Genomic DNA, 18066 nt, shown 5'->3' with positions numbered 1-18066 from the left:
CAGCGCCTTGCTTCTTAGCCAAAACCCAGGAATGGTTTGATCTGGTTCAGACTTCTCAAATTCGACCCCCAGGGAGCCCAACCTCAACTGCAACTGCAAAACTCGGCCTGCTGGAATGAAGTTGTAAAACCTCCTGAAAATTGCCCCAAATTACTGAGATGATCCCTCCTATGAATCTCCTTCCTTCCCAGCTGTGATTCTGGGCTACAGCTCTTCCCCTCACGACCCACGGATTGCCTGAACTAGCTCTTTGCGTTGTCCTCCAAGACTGGAATTCGAACTACCTGTTTGTTGTCCTCTTTTGCCCCAAAACCCCTCTTGAATGCTGACCCAATGATGTCCTTCAGATCCCCTGGCTTCTTCGGCTAATGGCTGGCCCAAGGTAGCTCTTTCCTTTACTATGTATTCTCAACTGCTGGCCCAGAAATACGCGCTTCCTGAAGATTGTTGAATGAATGCAATGTAGATACTTCCCGAAACTCCTCAAGATGTTGTGGAGCTGCCTTCCTAGGGTGGCACTCGAAGTCCCCCAAAGGTAAGGTTGAATCTCCTTCTTGAGAGATTCGTGGCTGAACAACCAGTTGACTCGGCTAAGCAGCTCGAGAAAACAGTCAAGTAAAATTCGATATACAAGAGTGAATGAATCCCCAAGTGAGAGGCTCCTCCTTATGACTTTGTGGGCCTTCCTTTGCCTCATGTGGGCTCCTCCAACTGCTATACGAATTCCCTCCAAGCAATTTTAATTGCCTAGTACGAAATCCCAGGTGGGTGGCCCCCACCTTCCACTAGCAAACTAATCTGGCTGTAATTTCTCCTAAGTCCCTAAGTCGAAACTGCTTGGGTCCTTTTCCTTGGCAAAACTGTGTAGAGATAAGCATGTTACAAATGCTTTTGAAGGAAGATATATATATATATATATATATATATATATATATATATATATATATATATATATATATATATATATATATATATATATATATATATATATGCACATGAGGGGATTTTTGAGGTCTAAAATGGACCTCCTAAGAAAAATGTACAGCCAAAATAAACTTTATAAGAACCAATAGCATTCAAGATGATGATGTCAACCATGGGGGATGATTCACCATTTTTTGACTAAAAAAGTAAAAGATTAAAAATAATAATATAATAAAACTACTTTTTCAACTCGTATTTTCAACTTATCTCCATAAGGGTTTACTCAAATTTCAAGCACGAGTACTTGTTGGATGCAAAATTTAATTTCTCATCCAAGGAGTACCCATGTTGCATACTTTCGATGGACCATACTACAAGAAAAATGAGAAATAAATGAAAAAGCGTGATTGAAATCACATTTTTCATGTATTTTTCATTTTTCGTGTAGCAAGGTCCATTGAAAGTATGCAAAATGGGTACTCCTTGGATGAGGAATCAATCACGCTTTTTCATGTATTTCTCATTTTTCTTGTAGCAGGGTCCATCAAAAGTATGCAAAATGGGTACTCCTTGGATGAAGAATCAAATTCTGCATCCAACGAGTGTTTCCACTCTAAATTTGAATAAACCCATAGGGAGATGAGTTGAAAATATGAGTCGAAAAAAACAGTTTTTCCTTTTTTTCCCTCTAAAATTTGATGATGTAACCTAATCTTATTTTATTATTTCCACTATTATTTTATATTTCCTTAGGAGGCCCATGTTAGACCTCAAAACTCCTATATATATATATATATAACTAGTATTATATATTATATCAATAAATTTATAAGTTTTTTATAAATATAAATTATATTAATTTATGACATATATAATATACTAAATTTATAATGTACTTTTCCATGTTGGACAAATATTTTTATATGTTGAAATAATAAAATAAAGAATGTAGCCGTGTAGCTCCTCTGCTTCGCCTCAGTCCAAAGAGTTGTGAGATTTTAACCTTGACATGCAACCTGCAACCCAAATTCACAAGTATTGTTGTACTATTTGCAGATGCACAACTAAACTTGTAACCTAGATCCACAACTTGAGTGTGAATTTAGCCTAGTAACAAAAATTCGTGGGATTTTATTTTCAATCAATAACCGACTCGCCTTTTTGTGCCACTTGCCCTGGAACTAAATGAACTTAAAACAAATTTTATATACTATAATGTGCTCGTTGAGGGTTTTTTTTTTATTCTGTCGTCGTTGTCACTTGGTCTCGACCATAAAATTTTGTACATCCCATAACCTGCTCGCCCAAGGTTTCTCTATGTTTCTTAGTCCTTGAACCTCACAAACTTAAACGAATTTTTACAAATTTTTTGAGATTCGCCAAATTTCGAACCTTTAGGTTCAAGTCCAGCGAACCCTATGACTTTTCCAAATTTCCCCATGCAAAAAAAGTTTGTTGTGCCCAATTTTCATCCTTTACAAGTGATTTGTTTCGGGAAATGGATCACGATTTTTTGTGATACGTTTTCGGATTTTCGGAAATAGATCCAAAAAAATGTAAAAACCTCTGAAACGTTTCAAAACTCAAATCCTACATTTCCTAAAAACCAAAATGGCTCGGAAACGTTTCAATGGTGTTTCAGCAACAAACCATACCAATTTCGGTTTCCTAAACGCTGAATGACGTTTCTAGGTGTTGGGAGGGGCATTTCCAGTAACTTAGCATGAAATAGAAGTTAGCATTTGCCCTGGGATTTTGAATTTTTCTGCATTTAAAAAAAACATAAACCTCTCCTTAGGTCATTGGACAAAATTTGTAGGGGAAGGTTGGTCCTAACTTAATAAGAATTGAATAGATAAGGCTACCATCTTCTTTCTTAACCTTAACACCTTCCAAGAGAATTCTAAGGGTCTTGAACTTGGACAAAAAATCTTCAATAGAAGAGAAATTATTGGGGTCCAATGTAAGAAACTCATTTTCGAGTTGATGGGCTCTAATTTCATTTTTAATTCCAAAAACTTTATTGAGTTGTTTCATTGCTTCATCGAGGGTATCAATTTCTGCGATATGGAATCTAAGGTCTAGAGAAATAAACATCCCTATCAACCCACGTGTTTGATCTTGCTTATTTTCCCATTTGGCTTGCTTATCTTCATCTTTAGGTTTAGACTCTTGGTCTGAGGCTATTCTATAAAGACCTTTACTTCTAAGTAAATCCACAATGCAAGATAACCATTGGAAGTAGTTGGTGCTGTCAAGAATAACTACGCATGGACTTTCCATTTTAAAATAAACTGAAGTTGTAGATGCTGAAACTAAGTGTTCTAATGGAAAGATCTCGAAAAATTAGGCCGATTAAAAAAAAAACGGCTCTGAAAACGGATCTCGAATGAAAAAGTTATGGCTTTTTGAAAAAAAATTGTTGAAGATGTCGACGAACTACGTGAATATTGAGAAGTGAATGATAATGTTATATTTAAAAAACAAAATCCGCCCCCCTCCCCCTCCAAACTTAATCTGATTAGCTCAGTTTTTAAAAAAACTTTATGTGACCCACTTCTATAAATAAGTGAAAGTCGTTTTTACAATGGTACTTTATGAACTATCAACTAAATTGTAACTTAAATAAAAGATAAAGTGATTTTAGAATTATAAGTGACTCACTTTTTATAATGGGTAAGAACAATTTTACATAAAGTATCTTTAAAACATAAGTTACATGTGCTTTTTGAAAAAGTAACTCAACAAAAAGAAAGACTTGAACCCAAGACCTCTATTCTAATAAAGTAAATTTGAACCAAGTGAGCTGGTTTAAAAGGTTAGTAATTTTTGGAAAAGAATAAGGGTTTTTTTTTTGCTCACAGAAGCTTTGGAGTACGTGCTTACTTGAAAAAACTCTTTTTTGCCTACAAAACGAAAAAAACCAAACAACCCAAAACGAACAAGCAAAAGTAATCCAAGTCTTACGACTTAAGTTAGATTTGACCGAAAACTAAATATTTTTCTCAATGTTTCGGATTTTCCGATATCACACTAAGGCGCGGCAGAAAAAAGCATACGCATGAAAAAAATCATTTCTTTTTGTTTCTGGTTTGCCCAGATCACACAGAGTCGCGGGGCAAAGAGCATACATAGAAATGAAAGGTATAGACCCGGTAAACAAAAAAAAGATTATAGAGGACTATAAACCGAAATAAACAGAGAGATAAATAACTATAACTGCAAATAAAAATTGTATACCTCCAGATCTTAAAAATGATATAGCTAAGGCTACCAAAAATCTTTTCACGTGAAACGAAAGGGGTTCCTCAATGGAATAAATGCTCCTAACACAATAGAGCAGTGATCTCGGCCCGAAAGCGGTCAGAAACAGTAGATCTAGGAAACGACAGTCGAATGCAATTGTATCGGCTTCGGATTTGGATCAGCAACTGATGTGGCCCTCGAATAGCTCTCATACCATGTAGGAATTTACAGGGTAAGTTTCTTAGATAGAACACCAAAGGACACCGCTCACAAACAAATCACAGATCAGTACACCAGTGTTCTTCATGTGGTTAAAACCCTCAGAGGGAAATAGTCCACGGCTTGAGCCAACGCGGCCACTTCAAGCAATTTATTAATGTAAAAGAAAAAAAAAATTACATAAGCTTCTCTCCGGTCACCTAACAAATGACTCTTCATGCTATTTAAATAGAGATCATGGACCAATCGGGTGTTAAGCCATGTATCAAGTGTCGATAATACCGAGGAGAAAATGAATCGTCGGATCACTTCATGTCTAGAACATATCGTGACCGTCGGATTGTAAGTTACAAAAAGTCCATACTAAAGAAACACACTTTTCCTAACTATACACTAGACCAAGTTGTGCTTAATTATTTCCTATGCGTCAGAACATCCTAAGACCCTGGAGAGGAGTACCTTCGTGAGGAGGAAGAGGAGAGTGGAGATGATGAGGGCACAAAAACAAGACTAGACCAAACCCCATTGTGGAAATATGTTTCTAGGCCTGAAGGAGGCAAAGCAAGTGGAACCACTAAATTTACATGCCTCAATTGCAAAAACACTTACAAAGGTTCGTACACTCATGCCAAAAGGCATCTCTGTGGGAAAAGGCTATGGGATGGAGATAAACAAATAGGAACCAGAACTTGTTTAAGTGTGTCAGCACCACAAAGAGCCAAATACATAAGGGAAGAGGAGGAAGCCCAATACAGATCTAAAAGATCAAGGGGTGTCTTTGAACATGATAGCCCACAATCACATGCAAAAAGAACTCCATCAGCATCCTCCCATGGAAGTGGATATGGAGGCACAAGAACAAACATCCCTTTATGACATAGAACCATATCAGATTTCTTTGACGAAGGGTGTAGGAATGATGTGGATTCAAAAATTTATTGGTTTGTCTATGCATGTGGGATACCATTCAATGTTTTTTGCTCATCTTATAGGAATGAAATGGTTTCTGCCATTAATGATGCTCCCAAAGGATACAAGAGCGTTGGGTATGACAAGGCTAGAATCGTGGGACTTGATCATGAAAAAGAAAAAATAGCACATTGTTTGGGTAAAATGACAAATTCTTGGAATGAGCATGGGGTATCCATTGTATCTGATGGATGGAAAATGTAAAAGGCAAGCCATTGATAAGTGTTCTTGATGTGTCTATTAATGGTGCAATCTTCCTTTCAACATATGATTACTCAAAAAAGTTCAAGACCGCCATCAACCTTGCAGAACCATTACTTGAAACAATTGAACATATTGGGCCATACAATATCATCCAAATCATCATTGATAATGCTTCTAATTGTAAGGCAGCCGAAGCAATTATTGAGGATAGATACCCAACATATTTTGGTATAGGTGTTTGGTTCACACAATGAACCTTTTGATGCATGATGTTATTAAAAACAAACCTCAATATAGATGGATTGGTGATTTGTACAAGAGAGGCAAGAGAACAATAAAATTTATTACCAATCATAGCAATACCCATGGGCTTTTCCACAATCACTCAAGTTTAGAGCTGTTGAAGATTGCGAAGACTAGATTTGCTAGTTATAACCTCACCTTCAAGTGCCTTTTCAAGGTAAGAGAGTCATTGGCTAGCATGGTATCAAATCAACACTAGCAAATAGCAAAGGACAGGGCTCCAACCGCAATTGACAGGGAAGATTTTGAACAGGTGGACGAGGCAACTCTTGATGGTCCGTTTTGGGCACGAGTGAGGGAAGTTTTGCGATTCACCAAGCCCATTTATAGCATGCTTTGTTGTGCATATACAAATAAACTAGTGACTCGGCAGGTGTATGAGCAGATGGATAGCATGTTGAGGCAAATAAAAGATAATGTTCAGGAAAAAGATCCCAACTTGTATACAATGATTCACAATTGTGTGTGCGCACATGGAATAACATCAATATTCCACTACATGCCTTGGCGTATATCCTTATGCTAAAATACTACTCCCCATCTTGGTTGGGTCAACCTGCACCTGGGGGTGGCGTTAGGATCAAACTCCATACAGATCCAGAGGTATCTAAAGGATATATGGAAGCATTAGACAAGTTGGTCCCTGACAAGGAGTGTGCTAATCTGCGTCTTGAATTAGGCATATACTTCAACTGCACTGCTCCATTTGGTGCTTTGCATGCAATGGAAGATAGAGACAGATTTGATGCTATCACATGAAGGGAAGCATATGGCAGCCAGGGACTTTTGCCAAAATAGGTAAAAATAGTGTTCTCACAGGTTGTAAACACTTCTTCTGCAAAGAGGTGTTGGAGCACTTACAGCTTCATCCATAATGTGAAAAGAAATAGATTCAATGAAAACCGGGCAAAAATCTTGGTTTATGTGCACTACAACTTGAGCTTGTTGAGTCATTATTATGATCGGGCTTATGAGGATACATCATATAAAACTTGGGACAACACCCCAGAGGACAATAATTTGGAGGATGGCACTATACATCTACAAGAATTGGAAGCAGAACTTTTAAAAGATGATGATGAAAGCAACAATAGCCATTCCACTCCCACCATCTAGTAGCAGTGCTCGAGTTCCAACAACTATTCCTTTGTTGTCGCCGCCTCCATCTACATCCTCACGTGGAGGGCATTCCCTTCTGGTTCTGGTCGTGCAACTATGCGGGAGGAGACTCCTAGAAGACCACCACAACTTTCTCAGAAATTAGACATTTATCATGGCAAGAGGCCCAAGCATTAGCAATAGATAATAGATTTACCTGTCTTTTCTAGTTTCTAATACTTTTTATAACTATTGACTCTTTCATATTTATTATCATATTTTTTGTAAACGATATATGACAATTTAAGTTTGAAGTTTGAAGTTGGCAATTATAACTCATTGGTAATGAATTATGAATATGATGCTTCGTGAAAGTTAAAAGTTGAAATATTTCATTTCATGTATGTTACTAACTTGTGGACGTGATCGATGAAGATTACGACTTCTAGATGATTGATGTTATATGGGTCAATCCATGTTTTTATGCTTTTTAAATTTTATTCATCATTCTACATGCTTTTGTTGACATGTATTCATCACAATATATAAAAATATATATTATATACAAATTCTCTCCCGAACAAGGAGCTTTTGAAAATGTCATTTTCTGCTTTCGCTCTCGCTCCCAAGTAACCTTGGTCGAATGGAACCTCCCCTAATGGCCTAATGGGTATAGTAGGGGCACTACTTGGGAAGCCATGATTGAGATAGCATAGCTCCATCTCTCCCTATTCCATACTTACCACTCTCCATCGTACATTGCAAGTCCCTATTCCACTTCCATTCTTTGAGTTCAACTGATTGTTGGCTCATTGGGATTTGGCACCCACACATCCTAATGGGCAATGAAATGCCCCATCCTAAAGGGGTAATTAATTGTTATACATCATGCAAAGCATGCTCTCTTTCCTTGAGCTATACGCAGTAATACAAACAAGAATAAAAAAAAGGAAGTAAAAGGCATTTCGAGGGGTGGAAAAACAAAGGCCAAGGTAACACATGCATCCATGATCGCTCCATCCTCACATCTATACACCCAGGATGAAGTACTCCATCACATCCAATCCCTTGGACCATGGCACTTGGCCATAATGTCTTTTCCCCTTTATTCCATCATTATTCACATGGCACCTATTGATTGAACAATGGACCAATGATATCTCACCTCCCCTTGGGGGTTGAGAACACCTAATAGGATTGTCTATTAAGGACTCCTACCTAGGGAGGTAACACCATTATGTGACTAAGGCCCCAATTTTGGAAGAAAATCCTTATATGAAGTGTTAATTTGTCGATTTCGTTTAAGCTTGGTTCACTTAGATGCAATAATGATTAATGTACCTAATGGTGAAAGTCGCAACACTAGTTATGTGTAATTGGCAAGTGGTTCCATCTATAGGTTCGGGCAACTTAACGGGGCTCTAGGTCCTATAAAGGGACATATCGACACCCATAGGTGATGCGTTGAGAACCATGGGCATCCAAACAATTGTAGAGCATCATTTATATCCATGGGCACCTTTAACACCCACATAGCTCCTGCACTTTGCCCTATATCATTTATGGGATGATGCACCTAGACCAACATGTCCCCAGTTGGCTTAGTAGTACTACAAGGTTAAGAAATTGATACAGGGCCTAAATAACGTTTGTCTCATACCTTGAGAAATGGGAGGGCTAGCACCATCTTCAGTGCCCTCAACGTTGGAGCAAAATCAGGCATATTCAGCACAAGGAGACCCATGAGACCCATTTTGTGCCCCAAACCCAAAACTGGGATCCACAAGATGACTTTGACAAAGATCAAGGGTCCAACCCCGAGAAGGTGAATTTAGAGGGCTTCTACACAAGTCAAGGTATTAAAGGTCCTCAACGCAATCCCTAAGGAGACAACCACTAGCATGATGTCAGCATTTCAGCTTGCACTTGTGGAGATTTATTTTATTTCACAAAGGCTACTAGGTCGACTTGTGACCTAGACTAGTATTTTCCCATTATTTTATGATTTGCATGGGCTAGTAGGCTAATTAGGCATTCATATGCCTCATATAAATAGAGGAACTTGTCATTGTAACTTCTCATCATCACACTTGAGATATTTTGGCCAATGTTGCACTAATCGTTATCGGGATTAATTTGGCGCGGGGAAAAAATCGGAAAAAATCGTAATAATCATGAAAAAATTGGTAATAATCGGGAAAAAATCGTTTGGTACAAAAATATTCATTTTTTTCAATTTTTTTAATATCTAAACCATCTACAACATAAAATAAATACATTGACACATAAATATGATAAAAGAACTAATATATAAGATGTTTAATATCATTTCTAGTGCTAAAATCACACATAACAGTGAATCATGTCTTGAATAGTAAGTCCTGACTCCTGAGTCCCAACTCAGCCTCAAAATATCAACAAAAAATATAATAATGTATCTCTGTCTCATATCATGAGTCATAATGTCATATACAATGAAATGAACAAAATAACTAAAGTCTAATACTATTGATTTGCTCTGCCCCTCTTGCGAGAAAATGCCACAGCTTTCCCTTTCCTTCTAGATGTAGATGCTGGTGCTGGTGGAATTGGCAGTGGAGTCTAATGTGCTCTAGAACCTGAAGAACTAGGAGTAGGAGCTATATGAGGTAGACCATGTCCTCTATCGGTGGTAGGGGTACCCCAAGCAAGTGGTCTCACCTCCTCCTCCTGTTGCTCCAACTCTTCTTGCTCCTCCTCCTCCTCCTCCTCCCCCTCCACTACATCTTGCACTAACCAATCATCAACAGACTCCATGAGAGGCTTCTCAAACTCAACCCTCCATGCAGTAGTGGTGTCAATCCCATCCAATGAGATGGCCTCCATATCAAGTGTCCTCTCAAGTTGCCTCACCCACAATCGAAGATTGTAGTAGACGTAGACCATGTCATTAAGTCGCTGGGACTCCAACCTGTACAAAGATCATGAAATAATAAATTAATAATTATAAAAAAAATATTGTTTAATGAATTCAAAAATTTATTTGGAAATTTGCAATATTTTAAATTTTTAAGTGTTAACCTGTTGCGCTTCTTATTGTGTATTTTTTCAAATACACTCCAGTTGCGCTCACATCCTGAGGAGCTACATGTTTGGCTGAGGATCCGAATGGCAAGTTTTTGCAGAAGGGGTACCCTGGCACCATACATTCTCCACCATGCATCTACAACAAAATTACAAATAAAATTTTAAATAAACATAAGAAAAAAAATGGAATTTGAAGAGACAATGAAATTTGAAACAAACTAAAAAATACCTCGCATTTTAATCGTCCTATCAGTCACAGCCATCTCAAAGCCAAATGTGCCACCTGCCATCCTATATGTCTCAATTTCTTTAGAGATTTCTATACGTTCTATTGAAGATCGCACCATCCTCTAGACACAGGTTAAGAATCCATCCATGATCTCAACATCAAATACGAACCCACATGCATAAGAAAATGTGGGGTTCAGGAAAATCCCAGCAGCATGAATGGGACGATGGAGTGTGTTGTTTCATCGTTCATCAATCACTCCCCATAGGAGGAGTTGTCTCTGAAACCCCTCATCTCCCTTATCATCATAGTAGGCCCGAATGGCTTCTTTGGCCCTGTCCATGGCCTCATACAAATAGCCCATTGTGGGCTTCTCACCATCAACTAACCGAAGAACTTTTACCAAAGGTTCAGTAACGACGCACACCTCCTGCACTCTTGGCCAGAAGTCTTCCTAGTATGAAACTAGTCTGCATACAGCCTCATACATCCTCTCCCTCTAGTTTGCAGCTCATTGACAAAGCATGCCACTCCTCTAAAAGAAACATTCTCTTCACATCCCACATAGAATTCAAGAGGGATTGAAGAGATATGAAACTGGTGGCAAACCATGTAATGGCGGGGCGCACCAACTCTTTGTTGTTGGTGAATCTTCTCATCAAGCTAAGCACAGATGTATGGTTATATATAAATTTTGTAATGCTTTTGGATAACTCAACAATATCTTTGACAAAGGGAATTTTCCCTATGTCCTCCAACATCAAATCAATACAGTGTGCAACACAAGGTGTCCAAAATAAAGTAGGATGCCTGTCCATAAGCATCCTGTCAGCAGCAACATAATTTGCAGCATTGTTCGTTATGACTTGGACAACATTTTCTGCACCCACCTCCAAAATAAACACATCCAGCAAATCACATAAAGTTCATGCATCTTTGATTTGTGTAGATGCATCAACAAATTTGATAAACATAGTCCCCTTAGGACAACTAACCAAGAAGTTTATAAGGGTTTTCCCTTTTTGGTCAATCCAACCATCTGACATCACAATGCAACCTGTTTGTGCCCATGATTCCCTAAAATCCTCCAATCTTTTGGTGCAGTCAAGATTTTCATTTTGAAGAATCCGGCCTCTCATGTCATGATAAGAAGGTATTTTGTACCCTGGGCCAACAGTTAAAATAGCATCAAGAGCAGGCTGGAAAAATGGATTATTCCTTACAATGCTGAAAGGAATATCACTCCAAAGGAGAAATTTTGCCAGCAATTTGTTAGCTTGTTCTTTTTTAGTTTTTTTTAGCATTGAACTGATAGATCATTGTGAACCAGGTGTGGTTCGAAGAACAAAAAGAGATGAGGCAACTACCGGGTTGGTTGATGCTGCAGTAGAACCAGTGGCACTTGCTTGTTCAGCTGACATTCTTAGTTGCCTCTTCATTTCTTGTTTGGCCTCTCTAGTGTGGTTTAAAGTTTCCAATGCTTTCATGGCTCTTCGGATGAGTTCAGGATTTGTATTTGTGCAAAGCCCTACATCAAATCCAGGGATTTGTGCAATGTGATATTTCAATCTATACACCCCTCTAGACATACGGTGCCCACACAACTTGCAAGACAAATTCATTCTATCATTCGGAGCATCAGGTTCACCAAATTCCCAGAAAGGGTCCAATTTCCTTGGCATGTTTGGTTTTGAACTTTGAAGTTGAAAACTTGAATGGTGTTTCAGTGAACCTATGGGAAAATAAGGATTACAATTTAGTATTTACAGGTTACAAACTTACAATTTAGTATTTTACTATTTACATTTTACAAAAAACTAAAAAAAAATTACATACAATTTAAGAAACCCTATTCGAAACCCAACCAAAAAAACAAAAAACAAAAAATACATTGGACAAATGTCAAAAACCCCATGGGCCCCTTCCAAACCCAACCAAAATAACTAAAAAAAATTACAATGGACAAAACCCCCTTCCAAACCCAACCAAAAAAATGAAAAAAAAACAAAAACAAAGTTACAAAACAATGAAAACACAAAACTATGGTGCCCATACCAGTTTTAGACTCTCCTCCTTAGTGTCCTGATTGATTTAATCCTCCAGGTACTTGATTTAGCTCCAAAATCTCCAACCCTCTATTTCTCCAATGCTCCAAGCTCCACAACGCACTCTGTCGTTGACATGAACAAAAAAAAATCGGTTTTTTCCTATTAAACACGCGTTGCCCGACACCTTGGCGATTTTTTGCGTAAAAATCGCAATTTTTTCGAAAAAAATCGGCCAAAAAAAATCCCGATTAGTGTGACACTGATTTCGGTCTCTTGAGTTGAATTCAGAGTTGTGTCTTTGAGGAGAATTTGGAGTATCTTAATGCACTTTGACATTTGGAGCTATTCTTTGGATGAATGGAGTGGATTCTTTTCCATGTTATCTTGTAAGTGTATCTAGATGTTGAAAATTAATTTCTTACATGTCTCTTTTTTTGTAAATTCGGCAACATTGAGGCTAGATCATGGTCATATCCAAAAATAACACCCAAATAGGGTGGGGAAATGAACTGCTAAGTTAACATCTAGGAGTCCCTTAATAGCACACCCGATCACTGTCTATCCAAAACCTCGTGGACAATTTCTTACATGTCTAATGTATGAAATTTTGTTGATTCTAGCAGTTGCAATTGTGCCCTAATTTGTTGAATACTTATTAAATACCAATCTAGATGATCTATTGCATGCATTACTCTTAAATAATGTGTAAATGAATACCCTTAGTGGTGAACTCTTGGTAGCTCTCCCATGAAAAATCCATCTTCCATTGTATAGGTAATTGTTGGAAATTTGCTTGCTAGGGCATCAAAATTTTGGCCTCCTTCTAAGCTCTTCGGCTAATCTAACACATTGAGGACTCCAAACTCCCCAAGAACAAGGAACTAGTCCATTTTGTTGGTGATCACATCTTACTTTTATTCATTTTCTCTCTCTCTTAAAAGTTAATTCAACACTTTCAAGGCCAAGCTAGGAAATTAGGGTTTGCTACAAATCCCTTGGCAAGTAGAGTTTTGGTGATTAGAGAGCCTAAACATCAAGCAGATAATATTTGCCACAAAATCTATCATTTTCGTGGGCATCCACTTCAATTTCATCCATAAACTTTCTTGCCCTATTTGTTTGCCTAAGAGGAAACCCTAGTTTGCCTTCAACTTAAGGGCTTTCTTGAAGGTTTCACGAGCCTTGGCGTTGCTAGTACACATTGTTGGAAACAATTTCCCTATGCCTTGACCTTTGGAAACCTCACCACTCATCAAATTCATCAAATCCTAGGTCTCTCGCCTTCTTTCCTAGGTCTCTTCATAGAATGTGAATTGTCTCCTTGTGGAGCCTTGAACCTAAACTGTGCCTTTCTTGATGAGCTTCTAGTGAGGTCATCTTACACATTAACCTTCGAACATCAATCATAAGTGATCTCTTTCTTACCAAGACTCCTCCCATTAGTGAAAGTTTGTGAAGAGCAAGGGATTTTGGCTGTGGTAATAGTGGGCCACTACCCCATTGTTGCTTCTTGGTCCAATTTACACCTTGTAGGGTTTCCCTTCCTAAGGCCTGCTAGATTTTGTGGCAACAATCCCCTTTTCATTAATTACTCAATAGGTACTTTATGACTTTATGTTTATCAAGCCACTTTATGACTTATAAATTCACTTTAACTTTATTTCCAATAAATTTATGTAAAGGGGGTCAAATTAGGACACTCTTTCCTAGGCTACACACCATGCCCTAGGAACACTTGTCCTTGTACTCTTGTTCTAATAGGAACGTCATGGGTTATATAGTTAAAATTTTAGTATGTTGTAAGCAAACCTACAACCTAAAATCCTAGAAAGTGGTAAATTTGAAAAATCACAAAACTATTAGTACATATGCTAATCTACAAACATAAAATAATTGAAAACACTAACAACAAATAGTGGAATCTAGAGTACCAAAAACACATCTATGTTTCTCTTATTAACTTAGAAAAAAAGACACTACAACAATGCACTCAAAATTGAATTAATGAACACATTAACCTCACCTTTCTATTATAAGCTAAGAAGGAAAAGAGGTTACGAAGATAACCCATCCCTATCGGTGTGAAAATTAGAAAAAACATACCCAAAAGATTCCTAGTGATCAATGCTCAGTCCCACATGAATAGCTACCTTATAATATAAGATTAGAAAACTAACCCTCATATGTCTAGAACAATGTGTCTCCCTATGTAAGCTAACTATATAGGAAAGTACACCCATTAGGAGAGGCTAATCATGCATAAAAGCATGTACCTCCTACCTAGGAGAAGTTAAATCTTACTCATTCCCTCCATCTAACATTAGAACAAAAGATAACTTTAAGATAAGTAATGTGAAGCAACATCTAACACTAGTGATGTACTATGATTGGTGAATGCATGTGCCCCTACAATTGTCTTCTGCATAATCATAAGACAACACCTAAGACAACCTAGCCTTGTGCCCTAATTCAAACTGATGCTACAGTCAAATAGTGTACTTCAATCTACCATGAGCGTTGCACAAGTCTCAAGACAAGTGATCTATAATCACTACATGTCATTTTGGAGATAACCAACCAAAAAAACAAGGTAAAAAGCTGTAATACTCTCTCTTTGTGAGGAAAGTGTACTACACCAAATGTTGAGGACTTAGAAGATCGTCACAGCCCTCCCATGTCTCAAGGGATGAGAAAAACCTCATCTAGGCCTCAAATCAGTTGCCACACCTTGTATACACTGCTAAGTTGGCTGGCGACATGTTGGTCCAAGTGCATCATCTCATAAATAATGTGGGGCAAAGCGCAAACTACTAGGGTGTTGTGGGTGCCCATGGAATGGAATGATGCTTTGCAAGTGATAAGAGTTGCATGGCTCTCAACACTTCACCTATAGGGTGTCATAATGCTCCTCTAGTGGACTTGGGCCCTAATTAAGTTTCCCAGCCCATGATGGAAATCACCTACCAATCACACATAATGTTTAGTGTTGCATCTTCACCATTAGGTACAATTAATCATGATGGAAATCACCTACCAACCACACATAATGTCAAGTGTTACATCTTCACCATTAGGTACAATTAACCATTAGTTCCTCTATGTGAACCAAGTTTGTTAATCAAGGGCAAACTTCTCTTTCAAATTTGGGGTTTTGATCACATAATAATGTTACCTCCCTAGGTAGGAGTGGCTAATAGGCGACCCTATTAGATGTTCCTAGCCCCTAAGGGAAAGACATGCCCCTGGTACATCCTTCAATCAATAAGTGGCATATCAATAATGATGGTATGGATGGGGATAAGGGGGTCTCGGAGCCAGATGCCATGGGCCATGGGGTAGCAATAATGAGAAAGTCCAGATATTGGGTATACGGATGTGAGGAGGGCGCAATCATGGTTGCATGAGTTACCTCAACTTTTGAATTTCCACCCCTCTTTATTTGCATTTTTCTTTTTCTTGATTTTTCTTTGTATCAATGCTCGAAGCTTTAAGAAATGAGAGCATATTGTGGATAATGTATAATAGTTATTACCCCCTTAAAGTTGGGGCAGTTCATCGCCAACCAAGGGTCGGGACGTTCATTGGTTCCTTTTATGATGTGATGGGGGAATCAGTGGCCCTAGGAACCAGGGTAATGGCCATAATGATAAGGGTTAGAGCTCTTGCTTGGCTTTTGCCCATGTGTTTTATGACGTGTCCCAACCATCTTTTGTATTTTATGATTTTCTTTTTCTTTTGTTTCTTGCTTGTGGCCATGATATGCTTTTAAGTTTCTTTTAGTAGCATCAACCTCCGGGGCAACATTTCCAGGTCCGACCCAGACATGTGGACGAGGGGTAGGGGTGTGCTAGTATCCTGTAGACCCGAAGAAGGGAAATAGTGAATAGGGCTCGTAATTTGTGGAGGGAAAATAGGACCGTGCATAAAAGGGGAGACCTCCCGGAACTAAGGTTGATGAATAACCTCCCATTTAAGACGAGGGAACAACACCACTGTCAAAGCACCTTCCTTCTCCCAGGTCATACAATGATCCAAGCCAAAATGCCCAAATGAAAAACAAGCATAAACAGCGAATTGCACAATGAAAAACATATTTTTTGGGTTGGATTTCCCACCTTCTAACATGTGCTCTTGACAAAGGAGCGAGGAAACATACAACTGATGCAGGGGGTGGAGATAAAGTGGCACATCACATGGGCTACAAGGTGGCTGTCAAGGGTTGATAATTGTCGATTGGAAGAAGATGAATAAGAGAAATGATCTCCTAGGGGTACGCAATTTTGGTGGGTAACATGTCCTCTTCCTCTTCCCATGTCTTGGGACACTAATTTGTGGATAACTTTACACCTATAAGAATAGGGACCTTGATCGATTTACATTTCTGCATATTAAACCTTTGAAATACTATCTCAACATATTTCCTCTTATTTCAACCAATGTTTCATGTTTGTTTGATCTCCTTTAATTTCCATGTCCAAACTAAAATTTGCAACACCAAGATATTTCACATCAAATTTAGAAGACAGTTGAGTTTTCACCTCCTTGATGATTTCTTCATTGTTTCTAATCAACAACAATGTCATCAACATACAAGATCACCTAAATAAATTGATCACCAACTTGGAATACACACAGTGGTCATATTTGCTTCTTGAGAAACCAAGTCCGAATATATAACTATCAAAGTTTCGATAACACGTTCTTGGAGATTGTTTTAACCCATAAATGGACTTTTTCAACTTGTAAACCAACTCTTTCTCTCCCTTCACTATAAAACCTTTTGGTTGTTTCATGTAGGTTTCTTCTTCAAAATGTTGATTTTTCGAGTGCAAACTATACAAACAGTTATTTCTGAAACTTGATAATTACTTCCAATGAGGTAGATGTTTATTTAACACTTTCAATGTATTCTTAAGGAATTACACATTCAGAAATTCAATCACAAAGACAATAGCACAATAGAGATCACAATGCACAAGAAGACAACAAGATTTTACCCTGGGAAATGTCACCTGGGGAAAAACATAGCCAACCTTTTCCTTAGAGAGTCAATGCAACAAGAGATAAATCAAAGTCAAACTGGCAAGTAAGATGAAAACCACAAGATGCCTCAAGATGCCAAGTCGAGCTTCACCAAAATCACCTCAAGCAACTTCTCCATAGACTCGCACAAGGTCTACACTAGGGCTGAATTTCAACCTCCTCTTTTCCTTAGAATTTCATACCTGTAACCAAACTCTACCACAGTAATTCAGACCTGCAATATTCACACATGTAAGGGAGTAGAAGATCACATGTGCGAGGAGTCTTCTCTTGAATCCAACTTTCTTCTTCTCCTTCAACTCGACCTTCTTCTACCTCATCCCCTTCGCTATGCTAGATCAAAATATACTTGAAGATGAGGTCAGAATTTCTCTTGGAGTGGAGAATAAGTGGTCTCTATATATACACATTGAAAGGGATCGAATAGATGCCTCTTGGGTAGGGCCAACTTAATCACTAGGAAGTTGACTTGGGCATCTTGTGGTGTCTAGAATACAAATTTAAATTTTCATTTTCCGCCTTTTGATAAGGTCATGAAGAACATGCCTTATAGCATTTTTTCTTTTGAATACAAATCAATAAATATTTTCTTTTCCTACAAGCATAAAGAACATGCTTTAAACAATTTTCTTTTATCACAAGTATAATTATTACAAGTACAAATGGACATTATGAATACCAACCATAGCTACAATATTCAACACTCCCTCTTAGCTA

At 38.1% G+C, this 18066-nt stretch overlaps 2 protein-coding genes across 3 annotated transcripts in view; both read right to left on the bottom strand.

Moving 5' to 3' along the window:
• LOC149180461 (uncharacterized) overlaps positions 1-18066 on the bottom strand; it is a 355125-nt gene that overhangs the window by 22919 nt on the left and 314140 nt on the right. The gene's annotated exons all lie outside the window — the stretch shown is intronic.
• LOC149180462 (uncharacterized) overlaps positions 9362-18066 on the bottom strand; it is a 28560-nt gene continuing 19855 nt past the window's right edge. Inside the window, exons 2-3 of the mRNA XM_089417958.1 lie at positions 10024-10165; positions 9362-9913 (exon numbers count right to left, since the gene is read on the bottom strand). Of these exons, the coding sequence (XP_089274084.1) occupies positions 9565-9913; positions 10024-10165 (491 nt within the window). The 3' untranslated portion in view covers positions 9362-9564. The remainder of the gene's footprint in view (positions 9914-10023; positions 10166-18066) is intronic.

This window comes from Pinus tabuliformis, chromosome 3_2 (assembly GCF_031772625.1).
Source record: "Pinus tabuliformis cultivar Carrire ecotype Pingquan chromosome 3_2, CPIR1, whole genome shotgun sequence".
NCBI classification, from domain to species: domain Eukaryota; kingdom Viridiplantae; phylum Streptophyta; class Pinopsida; order Pinales; family Pinaceae; genus Pinus; species Pinus tabuliformis.
Note: the sequence above shows the minus strand (reverse complement) of the source record. Positions and strands in the feature narration are given on the sequence as shown.